The 18624-nt window shown below is 38.0% G+C and overlaps 5 protein-coding genes across 8 annotated transcripts; all 5 read right to left on the bottom strand.

The window, feature by feature from the left end:
* LOC104746591 (chitin elicitor receptor kinase 1) lies at nt 3371-6460 on the bottom strand. 2 transcript variants are annotated; one of them, XM_010468109.2, is made up of 12 exons: nt 5648-6460; nt 5537-5570; nt 5448-5455; nt 5188-5346; nt 4913-5106; nt 4732-4821; nt 4561-4654; nt 4298-4449; nt 4122-4210; nt 3898-4033; nt 3711-3809; nt 3371-3625 (listed from the first exon to the last, which is right to left on the bottom strand). In XM_010468109.2, exons 1-12 carry the CDS (start codon nt 6306-6308, stop codon nt 3464-3466), a joined length of 1878 nt encoding a protein of 625 aa, XP_010466411.1. In that variant the 5' UTR covers nt 6309-6460; the 3' UTR covers nt 3371-3463. The 2 variants fall into 2 exon arrangements, with proteins under 2 accessions (XP_010466411.1, XP_019092715.1); XM_019237170.1 differs by having other exon boundaries at nt 5188-5343; nt 5648-6459.
* On the bottom strand, nt 6774-9404 carry LOC104746596 (peptidyl-prolyl cis-trans isomerase FKBP42-like). Its single transcript, XM_010468115.2, has 8 exons — nt 9284-9404; nt 8982-9041; nt 8696-8881; nt 8247-8336; nt 7857-8041; nt 7618-7740; nt 7343-7495; nt 6774-7254 (listed from the first exon to the last, which is right to left on the bottom strand). Exons 2-8 carry the CDS (start codon nt 9028-9030, stop codon nt 6922-6924), a joined length of 1119 nt encoding a protein of 372 aa, XP_010466417.1. The 5' UTR covers nt 9031-9041; nt 9284-9404; the 3' UTR covers nt 6774-6921.
* On the bottom strand, nt 9513-12219 carry LOC104746597 (serine/threonine protein phosphatase 2A 59 kDa regulatory subunit B' zeta isoform). Of its 3 annotated transcripts, none has more exons than XM_010468116.2 (3): nt 11779-12219; nt 10320-11673; nt 9513-10231 (listed from the first exon to the last, which is right to left on the bottom strand). In XM_010468116.2, exons 2-3 carry the CDS (start codon nt 11511-11513, stop codon nt 9851-9853), a joined length of 1575 nt encoding a protein of 524 aa, XP_010466418.1. In that variant the 5' UTR covers nt 11514-11673; nt 11779-12219; the 3' UTR covers nt 9513-9850. The 3 variants fall into 3 exon arrangements, with proteins under 3 accessions (XP_010466418.1, XP_010466419.1, XP_019092716.1); XM_010468117.2 differs by having other exon boundaries at nt 10320-11610; nt 11779-12218; XM_019237171.1 differs by having other exon boundaries at nt 10320-12219.
* On the bottom strand, nt 12651-14603 carry LOC104748402 (plant UBX domain-containing protein 6-like). Its single transcript, XM_019236710.1, has 7 exons — nt 14138-14603; nt 13818-14002; nt 13646-13732; nt 13467-13540; nt 13006-13213; nt 12833-12919; nt 12651-12740 (listed from the first exon to the last, which is right to left on the bottom strand). The coding sequence occupies exons 1-7, from the start codon at nt 14601-14603 to the stop codon at nt 12651-12653; spliced, it is 1197 nt and encodes a 398-aa protein (XP_019092255.1).
* Nucleotides 14686-17185, bottom strand: LOC104746598 (protein NRT1/ PTR FAMILY 6.4). The gene is made up of 4 exons (XM_010468118.2): nt 16907-17185; nt 16707-16821; nt 16400-16617; nt 14686-16318 (listed from the first exon to the last, which is right to left on the bottom strand). The coding sequence occupies exons 1-4, from the start codon at nt 16907-16909 to the stop codon at nt 14885-14887; spliced, it is 1770 nt and encodes a 589-aa protein (XP_010466420.1). The 5' UTR covers nt 16910-17185; the 3' UTR covers nt 14686-14884.

Raw genomic sequence — 18624 nt, forward strand, 5'->3', positions numbered from 1 at the left:
TGATTAAAAAATAACTCTGTTAATTTCGCCGTTAGGTTAATCTGACGTGGAATCCACGTGTCTGTCATTTTAGTCAAATAAAAATAAAAAGATGTAACAAGCTAGGCTCGATCTTGGAGAAAGTTAAACCCAACAACCACTCTTTAACCACTCGGACACAAGACTTCATTGTAATATATCGAAACATTTATACTTTTATTTCTCTTCGTCTCTCTTCTTCTCTTTCCATGGCTGACACATACAGATTGTTCAACAACAACAATGGCGAAAATCACTTGCCTCGCCGCCGGATCCATGATTGTCATAGCCATGAGTTCCTAAGTATTACCGAACTTAACCATCACGACGAGTTTGACGCCGATGTCTAAACAAACGGCGAAGGGGGGAAATAGTTGTCTGGCATTGTTGCAACCCGACTCAGAAACGAGAGTAAGAACACTGCCGGAGACAATCACGACGAAACTGGCAACGCCTGAACCATAATTGTTCTCCTCAGCCTCCAAATCCTTCAAAATCCATAATCTGCAATTGGATCAATAAACTAAAACTCAAATCTAGATACAGCACAATAATCATTAAATCACTTACTTCTCCGCTGTATAATTTCTGAATTTATTTTCTGGGTTTAACCAGAGTTAATCAAATTCAACTAGGTTTGGATCAATTTTAGGAATTTATAATTTCATACTTGTTGAATTAAAGCTTGTGTTTTTAATGGTTGTTGAAAATTTGTATTTTTTTATATATTATGATGTTGACAGCTTGTGGAATAGAAGTTTTGTTCGCCATTGTTGTTGTTGTTGAATAACCTTTTTCACGAGCCAGCCATGAAGAGAAAAGCAGAAGAGAAGAGAAGAAGAAGAGGAAGATAGTGATGAGTATATAGGCGACTGTTGTTCAATTTGTCTCAAAAAATAGTCTCGTCACAGTGGTTATGGTGATTTTAATAGGTTTAAGCTTCTGCAGTTCGAACCTAGCTTGCCCCATTTTTTGTTTTTTAAACAACGACCAAAACGATGTCGTTTCATTCAGTCTACACACGTGGAATCCACGTCAGCGTGACTTAACGGTGAGATTAACAGTGTTAAGCATTAAACACGTTTTTGTATGTTTACGCACAAATTAAAAAATTCATGTATGAATTTCAAAAATATTAAAGTTCATGTATGTTTTCGCACAGTTAATAGTCCAATGTATGAATCGAACACATTGAAATTGTCCAGGTATGTAAAAGCCGTTTTTCCGAGATTCCGCCCCCTTGTGCTATATTGCTTTTCCTTCCTTTGATAAAAGTTGTGCTTCTTTTAGTTCTTTTCAAGATAATCAGGAGAAATTTACTAAACATCAACATAATGAAAAACAAAGCAGTTACAAGAACCAAAAGAGAACAAAAATCCAAACTTTTCGTTGGTCTTTCCTTCCTATTGCAGAAGAGTGAATAAAGCGAAAGATATGAAAATGCGAGATGGTAAGACAGTGAATTAATCACACATCATAATGAATGACCCTTTTACTATGAACAATCCACCGTTTTAACAACCCAATTCTTCCATTGTTACATAGCATTCCAAGAAAAAATCTTTCTTCATTATATCATAATTATGTACCAACATAACGTTCCAAAGAAAAAGTTTTCCCAACCAAAAGCCAATACTACAAACTAATAATGTGATACCACAAAATACGAACCAAAAAGTCAAACACATAAACTATTAATACACGATAAGTGATATCGCAACATAAGTAATTTTATTAATAATGGAGATTCCCTAATTAATGAATCAACGATAATCAAATTATAAGGAATATGAAGTTTTCCAGGAGGAACATGGATAATTAGAGCAAATAACGAAATTTAGAGATGTTGCTGCCAGAGAAAACGAAAAATTGTTTTATCAAAACTGTTTATATAACTATATAGGAGAACGAAAGGGAGTGATGAGCATGAATCGTGAACCTTGGCGGTGAAGGTGTGTAACTTGTGAGAAGAAAGAATCGCAACTAAGACTGACGCGCACATTGGTAATGAGTCTACGGGTCGTTGTGGTAAAAGGATTCAAAAGAAGGTTTTCTGATTCTGTTTCTTAAGGATTCATAAAACAGCCACGAAAAACTTAATTGTTCTTCAGAGGGGATTGGAGGAGGGACCAACCAAATTTTGATTTTCACAAATCACAGAGTCTAGTATATAAGTCAGTATGAAGAGGCACAACTAAAAGTGGTGAGAACTGAGAATAAAAAGAGGCGATTCTTCACACAAGACGTGAACAGAAAGGTCGCGACTGAAAAGAGTCAAAGGACACATATTTTGGTTTAGTGACTTTTAGCAAACATAAAAAATCACAGCCCTTAGATTAACATAAAGACTAACCTCAACCGTCGGATTATAAGGATGACATCAATAGTTCCTCAAAAAATGGGTTTGCTATTATATATAGATAACTAGGTAATAACCCGCACATGGTGCGGATAAATCGACTCAAATAAAATTATTATTTGAGATTTGATATTTGTTTGTGTAAAACAAAATATGTAAATAATTCTTTTTTGTTTTATTCAAATTTACGTTTATTTTATATAAAAATATATTCACCCGTGAAATATTTGAAAGTAAATATTAAATTTAACGTGGTGAAAAAATTGTATGAAATTTATTTTAATAAAACATGAATAATTATTAATTTTTAAAAAGAAATCAATTTGTTGTTTTTTAAAGAAGTATAATATAGTTTCAAATTAAATGACTACAAATAGTTTAATTTATTTAATGAATTTTATTTAAGTCTGTAATGGCATAAATGTAATTAGGATGAATTAATATGTTTATTTGCTAAAATGTGTTTCGAGCTCTATGATGACACATCAGCATTTTTTTCAAGAGTGCTTTTCTATTAATATATAGGGGATACGTTGCTAAATAGTTATTATGGCGAAGTCATTTGGTTGGGGGCACAAGCGGTTCGACGAGCCATGCCAGTCATAGAAGTGGAACTAGAAGTGCTGTGAATGGCTATATCAATGTTGTCTATATTGAGCTATGAGCGAATCATTTTCGAGTCTGACTCCTTGGCGGTGGTCAACATGTTGAACAATGATGGAAGCTGGCCAGCGTATGCTCCCATACTTCAAGAGATCAAAGAATTGCCTCCAAGATTTTTAGAGGCTAAAATTATGTTCTCTCCAAGACTTTGTAATAGTGTGGCTGATAGAGTAGCAAATGAGTCTTTCTTTTCAGGATTATGATCCTAAGTTATACTCTATAGAGCCATTGTGGGTCAAGCATTTTGTAATGGTGGATAAACCAAGTGTATCATGATTTGGTGAATGTAAAAGTTGAAGTTGAGCCAAAAAAAAAATTAGTTATTATGAAAAGGTTATAAGATATAATTTAACTTTAATTTGAACTAAGTTAAGGTTCGTATAGACAAATCATTTTGTAATAAACAGAAAGAAACCGGAAACTCTACCGGCCGGACATAAGACTGACAACATCGTCGTTTTGGAAGTTTGCGACATCCCAATTTCCGGTTGAAGAGAAGAGAGTTGATAAAGCAACCACAATGTATCTCATACTTGGACGTAGCTGTGGATTCTCTTGCGTACAAGCTTTCCCTAGTTCCGCCATCTAACACACACAACCCACAAATCATTAATCACCCCCATTGGCCTTGTTTTAGCTTTAGCTTTGGAAACCCCAAAAGAAAGATTACCTTATATACTGAATCGAACGGGTAATTATCACCGAGCCTCGGGTCGATAATCTTGCGAAATGCTTCTTCTTGGTCCGTCTCCTTGAATACTTCTTCGAACTGCATTAATTAATAAAAAATAAAGTACATGTTAAGTGACCAAACGTACATGTCTTAAAATCAAAAAGACGATATTTTAGATACTTACCACACCAACAAGGCCTCTAAATTCACCAACGGCTTCTGTCATTTTCACAACCGCGCCTTTCGCAGATATCAATTCGTAAAGGACAACTCCAAATGCATATACATCTACTTTTGCAGACACTTCTCCATAAACAATCCTGCATATATATAGCAATATTCCATCACTATAATGTAGTCTTTGAAGAAGTATCAAGTGTAGAGAGAAATAAGATCAAGTTTCTTTACTCTGGTGCCATGTAACCAAATGTACCCATCGCACCACGAGTTGCTGAGCCTCCAACTTCTGTCAGTTTTGTTAACCCGAAATCAGCAACCTGCACCACGGAAGCAATTCAGCGCCGTGACAAAGCAACAATCTACTTGTTTCAGTATTTTTACACAATGTGATATTGGGAATAAACCTTTGCTCGGAAGTTCTGGTCTATCAAAATATTGGCGGATTTAATATCCCTGTGAACATAGACTGGAACCGTGTGCTCGTGGATGTATTCTAAACCTCTAGCTGAGTCTAACGCAATCTGCACTCTCTTAGTCCATGGTAGCGGTTCTCGCCCTAGTTATACATATAAACTCACTTAGTTTTATTATTATAGATCACAACTACCAACTTATTCGTATTCTGAAAAGTGATTCTCTTTTCTATATTGGTGGGTAAATATTGTACCTGACCCATGCAAATGTTGTCCAAGGTTGCCATTCTCAACATACTCATAGACCAAGAAAAGAGATCCCTCAACACAATATCCAATCAGGCGAACCTGCATGAAAAAGTTAATCTGTTAAACTTTATCTGATCGCAGATATTATCTTGAGAGAACATAAAAGGGGTTTTTACCAGGTTGACATGATGAACACGAGTCAAGACTTTTAGTTCCGCCAAGAACTGTTTCGATGCCTCCATGTCCATCTTCTTGATCGCAGCTTTCTATACATGAAACAAATGATTTCAATGTTCCAGCCAGAAAAAAAGCTACAGCCAGTTGATATAAAGAAAGATATACGAAAAATCTGCTTACTTCTCCTCTGAGCTCTGCATAATAAACAGCTCCGAAACCACCTTGCCCAATCTTAAAAGACAGATTGAAATCATCAGTAGCCTTAGCGAGCTCCTCCAACGTAAACTCAACAGATTTGTCAACGCTTATGACAGCAACTCCAGGAGACACTCCAGTACCACCCAAACCTCCACTTTGGAGACTAGTTGAAGAAGCTAAAAAGCAGATAGACAAATTTAGAAAGCAAACCCCAGCTAACAAAAGAAACATCAAAGTAGAGGTCATCACAAAATTACCATGATCCGCCTTAGAAGACAACGGAATAGATGATGAAAACGAACCACCCTTGGACTTTCTCTTCCGGTAAACATAATATACAACAAACGAGATCAACAACAAAGCCACAATCACTCCTACAACTATACCAACAATAATTCCAGCTCCAATACCACCTGCTAATCCCAAAATAAAATATCAAGAACATATCCTTTCAAGAGTTGCTTCTTGCTTCATGCAGAATCATCAAAAGAGCTCGGAAATGAAGAGAAGAACCAACCTTGTTTACTACAAAAGACATCAAAGAGTATACATCAGCAATAGAAATCGAAAGGAACAAGTTACAAAATCAAAAACTACGAAAACAACCTTGGTTTGAAAGTTGGAAATGCACCACTTGGATCTGCAACAAAAATCACAAGAACGAACATGTAAAGATCATCAATCTACAAATTTGTTCAAATTGATTCTAATAAGTACCTTTCCCGGGGACAAAGACGATCCCATTCCCAGAGCTGAAATCGACGCCAGGGTTATACCTACTAATAACATCCGCCGGTACACCGGAAGATCTCGCGATAGAATTGAGACTATCCTCAGGACGAAGCGGATAAGTAACAAACAAACCATAATTCTTAGAAACTCTCTCATCGCCACAAGAGCAGTTCACAAGCACATTAAGCGTAGCAGAGAGAGGGATGTTAATCGCCGGAAAAGGATTCCTCCCCAGCAACGAAGCCACCGTGGTGAGATTCGCGTATCTCTTAGTGGCGACTTTCTCATAAGTATCTTCCTGTTGAACATCGTAGCTGAAATCGTGGCCTAGGAAATCACCAGGTTGACATTCACAAGGGAAAGGTACAAGAACCCTAGAACCCATCTGGATCCTATCTTTGTCCTTAATGTTGCTGTTGTACCTTAGGATTGCATCGAAATTGACTTGATCGTATGGCGCGAGTGATGAATTGAGGTTTTGGTTTATGACGGAGAGAGTTGTTCCGTTCTCGAGGTAGTAAGAAGCTAGAGCTAAACCGCAGGTGTTCCTGCACTTTGATTCGACGGCGGAGAAGAGAAACGACGACGATAAGAGAAGGAGAAGAAGAAGACGGAGAGGCGGAGTGATTAGAATCTTTAGCTTCATCGCCGGAGATAAATTTGGAAGCTTCTTTAAGATTCACAGAGGAAGGTCTCTGTTTTGTTTCTTCGTCTGCTCTGTTGTTGGAGAAGATGGATTCAAAGAGGAAAAGGTTGACTTTATCAACGTTGACTATTCGTCAACACAGAGAATGATGATTATTTAGTTTAATGACTTTAATCAGTGTTTGATGTTTCTTAATTTAATAAGATTACATTTCATGCAACTACCAGCTGGAATTTGAAAGTCGTCGGTCAAATACCAAAACTATGAAGGCCGCCAAATTTGTTGAAGGAATTTGGATTATCGTTATTTTGTTATTTTTTTTTGGGTTCAATTATATAAAGTTACTAATTTAAAATCGAATTTTCTTAAACCATATTTGGAAACAATCGAAATGTATTTTTTACGTCTAAAATTATGTGTCTGTAGAGATAAAACTAAATATTTCAGAATCATAAAAAAAAAAAAAAAAACACCGAATTTTATGAAGGTAACGTCTAAATTAGATGTGATAACTTGAGTAGGGTTCCAGAGAACAGAGACAAGCTCACTAGAGTTAATGATCTTTCACTTTAAACTTTTATAGTTGAATTGTTAAGCTTCGTTCGTTCATACCTCAATCTGCTTTAACTCTGTCGCGTCGAAAGATCCCGCTGAAAAGGGAAACCAGCCATTGCCATAACAGTATCAACCAATTCAGGCTCCTTGCCTTTGCACTGCCTTCTTCCTTCCCTTTGAACATTCCTTTGTACATTTCTTTCTGCTTTTGGTACACAGCCTTCTCTTGCTCTGCAAGTGCTCGTAGCTCTCTTCTAATCGCATTGTCCTCAGGAGCATACTTTTGTGCCTTTCGAAAATCATCACGGGCTGATTCCGTCTGACCTAGCTCTGCCTTCGCCTTTCCTCTTCTGAACAGCGCTTTTGGATTTTTCTCTTCTTCTGTCAGGACCTGAGAATGTTTACAGTATGATTGGATTTCAAGAAACCGAGTATGAACACTAATGACTTTTTCCAATGAATGGCTTGATGCGTCTTACAATGTTGCAGTGACCAATTGCTTCATCGTATCGTTTCAGCTTGATGAGGCAAGCTGCCATGTTTAGGTGGCATGGGTTCTTTACTGCCAAAGCCATATCTTGGTACTTCCCATACAGCTGAAACATAAAATCGTCCCCCATGTATGCGATGGCCTGAAACAGTAATACCATGACTAATCAAAAGCCGAAACAAGACACACGATCCTTGAGCAGACTCGCTACGTATGCCTGAAAACCAAAACTTTGATAGAAAGAGAGAGAGAAAGATGCATAACCATTTCATACTGTTGCATGGCCTCCTCCAGTTTCTCCTCCTTAAACAGAGAATTCCCATCCATTTTCCTTCTGTCTGCTGCACCAATCCTTTCCTCCACAGTCATATCACTGCGAGCCTTTCCCTGCATAATTCATTCTCTAAGTCAGAGGTAAGCAAACAGGTTGGGATAAAGCTTGGTTGTGGAGTTGTCTGTGTCAGGAAACGATTAACTACAGATAATAATAAGGAGAAACTTACCTCCTTCGTTTCATCAAACCCAATAACTTCAACCTCATATATCAAATCTGCCATAGGTGGAACATTCGGAAAAGAAAAGTTTCCTTCTTTACCATATGCCAGCTCCCAGCCAACATGCACGAGCGCACGTTCACCAGACTTCATGCTAGAAACTCCGATGGCTAAACCGGCCAACTCTTTCTTCTCTGTCTCACAGACAACAATTCACTCATTAGTACAAAATCTGGTTTAAATTTTTGTATATATAGTAATGTTAAAATGGGCTAATCAGCTTTGAAGCGAAAACATAGGAAACTCAATCTTGCTTCTCAAATATATCAATTTTCATTAGGTTCACATGATACATCCATCGAAAGGGAGGTGTAGAGTACATAATGGACAGACACATACCTTTTCCTATAACCAATTCAATAGGTTGCTGCTCTTTCCATGTGTCCTCAAATTTATGCTGACTGTTTTTGGTCCATGCCCTATAGTGCACTATGGCCAATATGAAATTTGTCAGATATAAATTCAAATAGATGGATAAGCTTGAAGAAGATTCAATCCAGGGCATATTCGGCCACAAAGTGTTCCTCATCAACCATCACACCCAGAGGAAATTTAAAGTAATTGTTTAATCACTAACTGCAAATTCACAAAACTTATACCACATTTGAACCCTCTTCAACATAAATAACCCTCTTTTAGCACAAGCTCCAATATCATATCAAGGATTACAACAAACCAATTTTATGAAACTCAGTCAAGAGACTCCTTCACAAAGGGAATATAAACGAGCAGAAACAAGTGCAATTACAAATCAGCATCTGATCAGCAGAAATCTAAGAGGTACTTACAGAAGCATGTCGCGTACTTGGATGGTTTGGAACCGTGACCTTCCTTAATGATCTGCTTACTGACTTTCTCATCCAAGACCTCAGCTTCACCATCAACTTTAGGGGGAACACTACCATCTTGAGAAAGCTCCCCGTGCACAACAGCACTTCCTTCAGTAACTATTTCGTTCTCTTGTTCTTCTGCCACTAATGATGCAGTAGAAAAAGATAGTAATCAATTATCAAATTCATTCCTCTAACAAGCATGTTGTATACATGATAGTTCCAAGATTCACAATATACTTACCATGTGTTTGACTTTGATTCTCCACAGATTCATCCATTTGTTTTTCCATTTTAACCTCTCCTGAAATCAAAAGTGAGAATTGATAAACGTTACGCTCAATTTTCAGCAACTATTGTATAATAAGAGTTCAATCATCGGCAAAATCGGACTAAGTAAGAGTCAATAACAAAAACCCATACGAACGAACATGGTCGAAGTCAAAGCTAATGGAAGCAACAACAAAATCAGGTGTTGTCGTCATTATAGAAGAAAGCGAAGATAGAGTTTGTGGAATTGGAGAAGAGGAGAGTGAAAGAACTTACGATACTCGGAGAAGAAGAAGCTCAGGGGAAAATGTGAATCGCCTTGTTTCGTCGTCGTCGTCGTCGAAGTCACTAAAATTACAGATTTGGGTTAAGAGACCCTTCAACTTTCCCACTTAAGTCAAAAAAAACGAAACATCTAGAAACAAATTTAACGGCACCTCTCCCGTTAACTAGTTATCGAAAGCTTTACAAAAAGAACATCAATACTAACGGCAGGCTAACGGCGTTTACGAAAAATTATTATTTTATTCAGAAAAATATATTCTCAGGTTATATCCCAAAGATTTCACTAAAAAATATAATTATACAGTCGTCCCTCAAGAAACCATCCCTATAGTCTATTGACCACAATATTTGTTACAGTACATATGTTGCCCTTTCCACTTAAAGAACTAAGAAGTAAACCCAGAAACCCCAAAGAAGAAAATGTTAAAACAAGTAAGTATTCACTGATGAGAATGAGATACTTCACCACTCCTCTACTTTGCTCCTCCAACAACTCAAACCCCCCAATCTGTATTGTTATCGTTTCAAGAGCCCTTCTTTACGTACCAGAGCCTATTACTACCCTGTGGACTCAGAGCTGCTTGCAAGATTGACTGAGGATACAAATCTTGGAACCAGCACTGCCTCGTTCGTTACAATGGTATTTGAAGTCGCTAAATCTTCTAAGCACTGCCATGTTCTTTCGCGTTTCGCTTTGACCTCTGCTTTATTCTCTTCTGATACTTGGAATTTGGCTAAACACTCGTCGAAGAGAACTTGGTCAATGTCGCAGAATACTTTCCTCACGTTTATAGTCAGACTCTGAACTGCTTGGTTCCAGTGTCCACGCGTGTTTCTCTCTAGAGCTGGGAAGACTATTGGCATTATCACTTTATGGTTCTGTGTGATTAGGTTTCTTATGTGATCATTGTTCCATAGAAACAATGCCCTCTCAGCGACCTGGAAAAAACAAAAGTACCATTTTTCATATAGCTACTTGTCAAGATACAAAATAGGAAGTTGTGTGATAAACCAAAAAGACTCGAACCTGAAAATGTGAACTGTTGAGACATCGAGCAATTTGTCGGAATAAAGGGACCATACAGCGTTGAAACTCAGCAGCTTGAGTTGCTTCCAAGACTTCTTCTAATTCTCCAAGAAACAAAACTTCCTTCGAGCTGTTAGTCACAGGCCAATATTTTAGAAGACCTCTAATAACGGTATCAGCGAGCTTGATGTCCTTCTCTACAAACTGAACTATGCAATAAGAAAGCTGTTGGTAATAGACCGATGAACATTTAGGCTTGTGCAGAGGTATCAAAGCTCGCAAAAGGAAGAGCTTGTGCTCTTCTTTTAAAGGCAAAGCAAAACCATTAATTATACTTCCAAGAATCTCTAGCAACTCTGCAATACCATTATGCCTTTCAGTCTCGGATATGAGTCTGTAGAAGATATTATTAATAGACTTTCTGATATAGGGTCGATGCACCATGAACTTCCCATACACCCGATGCAGAATGGTTTTTAAATACTCCCTCTCTCTTTGATCTTCAGAATCAAACAAGTCCAACAGCTTCAAAACAAAGGAATGGTCAATATATCTCTTTGCAAGCTTTGCGTCAGTCATGGGAGAAGCCACGAATCTGAGCAGAATCTCATACACAACTTGAATATGAGGCCAAGCTGGTTCCATCGAAGGCTCCTCGTCATCCATATCATGCATTTCAAGAATTTTACTCTCGTGATTCGCAGAAGGAAACGTTCTAAACAGATTAACCGCTACCATCTTTGTCAGCTCTTGCATCGCGACATCATTAAACTTCACACCAACCGTTGCAATATAATCAACGAGCTCGAGCAATGTCTGCCGTTTAATCTCTTTCTCTTTAAGGTTCTTTGAAGGATCACTAAAATCAAAGACAACACAGCACATACTCAACTTCCCGATAAAGAGATTTGGTTTCTCAGACATGGGAACATCTCTAAAGCTAGGCAAAGCCTCATTAACCCCACCAACAGCATCTCCTCCCAATGGTTTCTTCCCTTGATTAGGAGCAAGAGTCCCATTAACTACACGTGAACCAGAAGCAGACGATTTTGAAGAAGGTTTCGAAACAGAACTAGTACTACTAGTAGTGGAATTGGGAGCATAGTAAGAGTTAACCCCTCCTTCACCATTAGACTCATTTTGCAAAGACTTTGAAGGCTTTCTAGGCAATTTCCCAAATATCTGTTTGATCATATTTGGCACAAACCCTTCACACTACTCACTCCTAACAAGCTCTGAATAAGTCAAAAGTCTCGCACTTTATTCTCTAAACACATAACCAGATTCGCTTCTGAAGGAAAAGGAACAAAAAAAAAAAAAACCTAATTTTCAGTATATCGAACAAGCCTCAACCCTGAACCGAGAATTACACGAAGACGGAATAAAACATATCAGAATCAGATCAAACAAATGAATCTGGAGAGATAAAGAAACGAAAATTAAGAAGAGAAGAGCTTACATTTTTGCAGATGACTTTATAAAGGAGAGATCTACACAACCCCAGAAAGTAAAATCAGACAAAGAACAAAAAAAAAAAAAAGATACAAGCTTTTGGTGATAAACCCTGGAAAGACAAAAGACCGCTCCTTTCTCACCCAAATTGAAATCGAGCGAGAGAGGAGAAAGGTAAGGGGGAAAAAAAAACGAAACCCAAAAAAAAATATGAGATTTTTAAAAGGTTGTAATAACGAACAAAAATAGAAGACAGTAATCGTTACTTCTCGTCCCTTATCCTTGTCTCTATCTCTCCACGGATTTTACACTGTAACACTTATCTCTGAATCGAACAAACCTGAATAACACATCCAGATATTTTCTTCTTTTTTTTATGGTTTCTTTTGTTTTTCAGAACAGAAAAAAAATCAATAAAGATGGGACACGCACGGTTTGACAGAATGGGCAGGTGAGTCAAAACAAACAACCCCCGAAAAGTAAACGTTTTATGTCTATGGTCGTCAACTAGTATATGGTCAATTCGTTAAATTGCACCATTCTCATTTTATACATACATTCAGCAAGTATCATAGTATATCAAACACCTAATTATTCAAGTCAAAAGATTTGGGTCAAACACTTCAAGACTTAGCTAAAAGACAACCACAAAAAAAAAAACAAATGTTTCAATGATATTTATTAGTTAGTTACCAAATGTAATAAAAGTCATTTCCTTTTTTACTTTGGACAAAAAAGTTAGAGATTTTGGATGAGGACAGAGTTGGCGATGCCAGCTTTCTCAATGGTTTGGTCAAAGTCAGGTAGTGGTTACTGGTTAGGAGGAGACCCCATGATGGACAATTTGGTAGTCTTCCGAGCCACCTGGTCTAGAAGCGTCTATGAAGCCTCGGATGGTGATGGTGAGGCGGCTAAAGCTTGTGACTCAGTAAAGACAGATTCTGATCCTGCAAGAGCTGTATCCTGTTCCTGTTTGATATAAGATATAAGACCAAGAGCTTTCACTTTACTACCTCAGTTGAATCAAAACATTAGAAAGAGAGGGGAGGAGATTAATTTACATTGAAGTCTTCTTCTTCACGCCTGATGAGTTCGACTTGAACACGAACTGGATCGAGTAGACGTGGGGACTCCAACCTTGTTATCCTCTGGCATCATCGAACCTTATGTTATCCAAGTCAATCAAGAACTACAGAGAAAGACTGAAATGGTATGAAGGTATTGAATTAGTAACCTCAAGAAAGGCTGCATTTTCAGGGTCATCCAAACTCTTTAACGGACTATCATCTACAGTGAAACCGTTCTTCCAGATAGTTACAATGTACATGAACACTTCACATGGCTCGTCTTGTTGTTGTTCTTCTTGAAGCTCAGCTGAAACAGTTTCGTCAGACATCAATCTTGGTGACTGCTCAGGTCTTTCTATAGCTGATTCCTTAGCTCTGTCGAAAATCGCATCAGGACATCTTTAGCATCCCACTAAAGCTACCACATACATTCAAAAACCTTCTTTTCTAAACACCAGACTACTAAGCAAGATTGATGCCTTATGACTTGCAAATACCATCAACATCCTAATCCTATACACAAGATCCTGGCAGTATCATGGATTTGTGAATAGCACAATTCTTCAGTGTTTGGAGACATTGACGATTCGTCTCCTTCAGAAAAAAGCACAATGTTCATGTCAGTAACCTCATTGATGGTAAGGCAGCTAAAGCTGGTGGCTCAGTTGAAGCAGAGTCTGATCCGGCTGAAGCTTGTGTTTCCTATTGTTAAGATATAAGAACAAGATCTTACACTTTACTATCTCATTTGAATCAGAGAAGTGAAAGAAAAAAAAACATTAAAGAAAGGGAAGGAGACAAATATACAGTGAAATTTTCTTCTTCACGCCTAATGAGTTTGAATTGACCACGGACTTGACCGAGTTCACGTGGAGACTCCAACCTTGATATGGCCTGGCATTGACATGGAACTTAACGTTAACCAAAGTGAATCAACTACAGAGAAAGACCAATACCTTTGTAATCAATCATACTTAACCTGAAGAAAGGTTGCATTTTCGGGATCATCCAATGTCTTTAACGAACTATCATCGACAGTGTAACCGTTCCTCCAGCTTGTTACAGTATGCGTGATCAATTCTTGAGACTCTTCTTCAAACTCATCTGATACAGTTTCTCCAGACATTGATCTTGATGACTGATCGTCAGAACTTTCTAGTATATCTCTGTCAAAAATCACATCAACACATCTTTAACCATTCTGATGGATCTTGCACAAGCATATCACTAAAACGTTGATCAAAACCAATCTCTGTTTACAAAACAGAGGCCAAGTATACTTGAAAAACACTAACCTACTATCTTCTCCGCCGTGCTTCTCCAGCACTTCATCGGAATCAGTACCAGTTCCGCCGGAGAGATCACCGGAGCCTTGACGGAGGTTAATCGTGTGTCTCCCGAATGGATTAGCTACTGTGCGTTTTGACTGTAGATAAAACCTCGGCGGCGACGGTGATAGTAACCGTAACCGTGACCGCGACGGAGAGTAATCGGAAGAGCCATCAAAAGGAGAGAAAGAAGAAAAAGGGATGTTGATTCGAAGATTCGGAAACGGAGTTAGGTTACGACGGACGAGCTTTTCGTCGTTAGAGTTTGGTACATTAGGCTCGGCGGTGGTAACCTCGTTCTTAGTGAAGGTTGAAACAGCAGCGTTAAGATTCCATTGATGAGTTTCAAGAACAGATATAGCTACTTCTCTCGACGAAGATGTAACCTCAATGAAGGAACTGATCAACTTCTCCATCTCCGTTGAGTTATCTTCCATCGCAAGAATACGTTTCTTCTCAGACTAGCCTCTGTAAAAACTTTTGTTTATAACTTCAGTATAAAGTTCTTGAAAGAGAAACAAAAAAAAAAACCACATATATATAGTAACTAAATTGTTTAAAATGTTACAAAAAAATACAACTCAAACCAATATAATAATCTTTCTATTTCATACACACAACAATATACTAAATACAAAAAAAAAAAAAAAACAAGATGAAATCTTCAAAGCAATAAAACAAAGCAGAGCTCTCTCTTTCTTCTTCTTCAAGTTTGGTTTCAAGGAATGTCCTTAAGCTCAAACTCAGAGCTTTCTTTCTTCGTCTTCTTCTCTTTCTCAACTGAATCATCATCAACGCCAACACTAATCACATCAGCTTTATACTGATGTTTCATGGCAAACACAAGAAAAATCAAGAAGTTCAGTGCTCCCAAGACAACAAGTAACCAGTAGAAGTAGTTCAATCTCGCTTTGTTGAGGTTGCTTCTAAGCCAGCTTTTGTGTGTGACCTTGTCAACAAGGGAAACAAGCAAGCTACTCACGAAGAACCCCATCGAAATCGTGCTGAGAAACAACCCGGTGCTCATTGATTTCATCCTCTCTGGTGCTTCTCTTATGAAGAACTCAAGCTGTCCAACGTAAGCAAACGCTTCACCCGCACCAACCAAGAAATACTGAGGAATCAACCAAAACGCGCTTATTTTTGTATTGCTTGAAACCGCTGCCTCGCGTCTAGCGTTCTCTATAACCGCGGCTACTGCCATTGCTCCCATTGAGAACACAAGCCCTACTCCGATTCTTTGGAGGCTGGTGATCCCTTGAGGCTTTTTTGTGAGCTTTCTTGTTAAAGGAACAAAGACTCTCTCGTTAAGGGAAGTGAAGAGGAGAATTGTGAGTATGAGAAAAGCAGAGTAGGAGCCAGCAGGAACAGTGAAAGAACCGAGTTTACGGTCCATAAACGTGGCTTGTTCCACCGTGAAAGTCGTCATTTGGGAGTAAATCGTCCAGAAGAGAATGTTTGTTGCCCAAATCGGAACCAATTTCATCACGAGCTTCACTTCTTCGACTTGTGTAACTGTCGAAACGATCCACGGATCCTTCTCTTCGAAGTCTTTTGAACTAGGAGAGCTCTCGTTCTTGAGAATCGCGGCTTTGTCTAAACACTTTAGCCTCTCTGTGTGTGGAACCGTGGTGTTGTCAAAACCGTTCAAAAGACTTGGATGCGCAGGGTAACTCTCCTTTCTTTTCTTCCACGCCAAGAAACCAACCCTCCATATTGTTGTGAAAGGGCTTCCTTTAGGTTTCTTGAAACGGTACCACCTCGTTCCGCAAAGCAAAACAATGGCTGCAATCACCATAGTCGCGGCTGAGATCCCGTAACCCCATCCTCTCCCAACGTTGTCCTGAACGTAAACGAGGACAATCACGGCGAAGAGAGAGCCTATGCTGATGGAGAAATAGAATCTGTTGAAAAAGAAAATCATCTGTTTCTCTTCTTTGGGATCACTCGTGTCGAACTGGTCAGACCCGAAACCGGAGACGTTGGATTTGATTCCTCCTCCACCTAAAGCTATGGTGTAGAGAGCAACGTAGAGAAGAGCTAACTGGTGTCCGTTTGCTTCCACACACTGATGGTGAAGTCTCCTGAAATCGTCACATGGTGGTGGTCTCATGCTTGTGATGGTTGTAGCCACCGTCAATAGCAACACTCCCTGATTTCACAAAAACAAAGAGTCAGAGCTAAAACTTTGCGAGCCAATCAAGATGTACAAAGACATAGTTTAAGAGCTAACCAGAGCTGTAACAGAGGCTGAGATTGCAACCATCTTGTAACGACCGAGTTTAGCATCAGCCAAGAAACCACCAAGAAGTCCTAAGAGGTTAAGAGTTCCCATGAAATTGGTAACTATGGTCGCTGATTTAGCTGATGAGATGTGTAAATCTCCGACAAGGTACGTCACTAGGTTCATTGATATACCCATCACGCATATTCTCTCCGATAGCTCACTCCCTTCACATTAACAAGAAACAGAGGAGTGTTAGAAACAGAGGAGCTTAGAAACCTTTTGTGTTATACTATGAAGTTTGTGGAAACTTTACCTAAGATTAAACCGGCACCTAACCATCCACCGGTTTTGGATTTATCGGGGGGATTTCCTCGGTAGTCGACGGCTTCGTCTGAGCCATCTTTTGCTCCATGAGATGACACATGAACCTGAAGAGACAAGCAAAACCATTTAGAACAGAGAAAACAGAGCCAATAAAAAAAAAGACAGAGAAAAAGAACTTATTAAACTCACCATTTTTTTTTTTGAGCAGTTGGACTTTGAGAGAAGAAGGCAGAGAAGTTTGAGGAGTTATAAAGATGGCTTGGAGGAGGTTGTAGCGATAAGGGTTTTGACACTTTTATTAGTCCTTTGATTTTATCTAACTCCAACAAAACAAAAGAAGAAATGAGAAGAGATACGACTCAAATGGGCATGTGAAGAGAGATGGGGACTTGATTGATGGGTCTTTATATATGAAAATGTGGCTTTGCTTTTTTTGTGTGGTTGCTTCATCGACGATATATATGATCAGATGAGATCTAAAACAAACACTGAGACAACAGTGGTGTGATTTCATTATCTTATGACAAAGACATTTGTTTATTTCATGTGGTTGCAAGGTTTTCTGCTTCTTTGTAATTCCCCATGTCCATTACTCATCTTTTTTGTCTTTTTTTCCCTTTTTCGTGTGGTAGCAAATAGTTTTTTCTTTTCTTTCTTGTGTGTGTGTAGCTTGTTTGTAATTTCCCATGTCCTCTTCTCCATCAACAAATCTATTACCAGTTACCACCCATTGAAATATTCTTTACTTGTACTTACCATTACAATAGTTATTTTGTTTTTATGATTTTACACTTTTGAAACATATCGAAATCTTTGTCTCTATTATCATGTGTGCCAGATAGTTGTGTGATCTACTGATCGGTCACGTGGCCAAATTTTACTGAATATGCATGTTCTTTAATATTTGGGATATTATTGTGACTTGTTTAACATTAAATCAAGTTAGTGCTATCATTTCATTTCGATATCACATGTTCCAAACTAATGTTCAATAATCATTAGTGAGACCGAGAATGGTTCTTTAGTGAGTATATTTGTATTACCGACTGATTAACAAATATTTATTAGAATTCTTGTGGTGGATCAAAAACTCATCATGACTTAATGTGTGTACTTGATAAAAATGGCATATGTATTTTTTTACCAATATCTAGTTGAATATGACATTAGGTAACAACTCACATTATGTATGAAATAAATCAATTTAAATAAAACTATTATGAGTAAAATTATAATTATTGAATTAATATCCGTTTGTGGCAAACGTAATACGTAACTAAAGTATTTTTAATTCAAATTTTCGTTTTTTCATATAGGGGATGATTGAATCAGGATTTGGACTCAATAACTCGTTTTGTCGGACTATGTACCGGTTTTGTGATGATCACAAGGTCCCTAACCCATAGGAAGTCGGCAAACAATGGACTTCATTTTTCAGTGTCTAGGGTTTTTGTAATGGTCTACAATAAGCTGATGCTTTAACTTTTGAGAAAGAGTACAAAATTTCTGGTGATACGTAAGAATTGTGCATTGAAGCTGAGATGTGTAAAGGAAAAACATAGGTTTGTTTTTGCCTTTATAAGGTAACCAACAATTATATTCGAAAGTGACCCTATAAAGGTGAATTAATTAACATGTAAAAAAGTCCCCCAAATGGAGGAAGATATTACTTCGAGAGATCTCTACTGATTTAAAAAAGCTGTACATGTTGACGAATTGATCCCTCTACTTGAATTAATGATGTAAGCAACATAAGTCAAAAGAAGAAGCAAAAACATTATAAAAGTAAAACTTATAATATAGTTTTGCCTCCAATGGTTAAGGTAAAGTTGAGGTTTAAGGTTCCCTCTACTACAAGTTGCATTCTCTCTTTGTGGACGTCATGATTATATATTTTCACCATACAT

The sequence above is a fragment of the Camelina sativa genome, chromosome 15, assembly GCF_000633955.1.
Source record: "Camelina sativa cultivar DH55 chromosome 15, Cs, whole genome shotgun sequence".
NCBI lineage: Eukaryota > Viridiplantae > Streptophyta > Magnoliopsida > Brassicales > Brassicaceae > Camelina > Camelina sativa.

What these genes read in the sequence shown, in the direction of transcription:
- LOC104746591 (XM_010468109.2), bottom strand. Translation starts at nt 6,308, where the DNA reads ATGAAGCTAAAGATTCTAATCACTCCGCCTCTCCGTCTTCTTCTTCTC. An exon ending in GTCTTCTAAGGCGGATCATG is followed by an intron (nt 5,107 to 5,187) that starts GTAATTTTGTGA and finishes TCTGCTTTTTAG; the next exon opens with CTTCTTCAACTAGTCTCCAA. An exon ending in TTAGAGGCCTTGTTGGTGTG is followed by an intron (nt 3,810 to 3,897) that starts GTAAGTATCTAA and finishes TAATTAATGCAG; the next exon opens with TTCGAAGAAGTATTCAAGGA.
- LOC104746596 (XM_010468115.2), bottom strand. Translation starts at nt 9,030, where the DNA reads ATGGAAAAACAAATGGATGAATCTGTGGAGAATCAAAGTCAAACACAT. An exon ending in GAATCAAAGTCAAACACATG is followed by an intron (nt 8,882 to 8,981) that starts GTAAGTATATTG and finishes CTGCATCATTAG; the next exon opens with TGGCAGAAGAACAAGAGAAC. An exon ending in CAATTGGTCACTGCAACATT is followed by an intron (nt 7,255 to 7,342) that starts GTAAGACGCATC and finishes AAACATTCTCAG; the next exon opens with GTCCTGACAGAAGAAGAGAA.
- LOC104746597 (XM_010468116.2), bottom strand. Translation starts at nt 11,513, where the DNA reads ATGATCAAACAGATATTTGGGAAATTGCCTAGAAAGCCTTCAAAGTCT. An exon ending in TCAACAGTTCACATTTTCAG is followed by an intron (nt 10,232 to 10,319) that starts GTTCGAGTCTTT and finishes TGTTTTTTCCAG; the next exon opens with GTCGCTGAGAGGGCATTGTT.
- LOC104748402 (XM_019236710.1), bottom strand. Translation starts at nt 14,603, where the DNA reads ATGGAAGATAACTCAACGGAGATGGAGAAGTTGATCAGTTCCTTCATT. An exon ending in GTGAAGAAGAAAATTTCACT is followed by an intron (nt 13,541 to 13,645) that starts GTATATTTGTCT and finishes TCTTAACAATAG; the next exon opens with GAAACACAAGCTTCAGCCGG. An exon ending in AAAATGCAGCCTTTCTTGAG is followed by an intron (nt 12,920 to 13,005) that starts GTTACTAATTCA and finishes CGATGATGCCAG; the next exon opens with AGGATAACAAGGTTGGAGTC.
- LOC104746598 (XM_010468118.2), bottom strand. An exon ending in AGGTGCCGGTTTAATCTTAG is followed by an intron (nt 16,618 to 16,706) that starts GTAAAGTTTCCA and finishes GTTAATGTGAAG; the next exon opens with GGAGTGAGCTATCGGAGAGA. An exon ending in CAGCCTCTGTTACAGCTCTG is followed by an intron (nt 16,319 to 16,399) that starts GTTAGCTCTTAA and finishes TTGTGAAATCAG; the next exon opens with GGAGTGTTGCTATTGACGGT.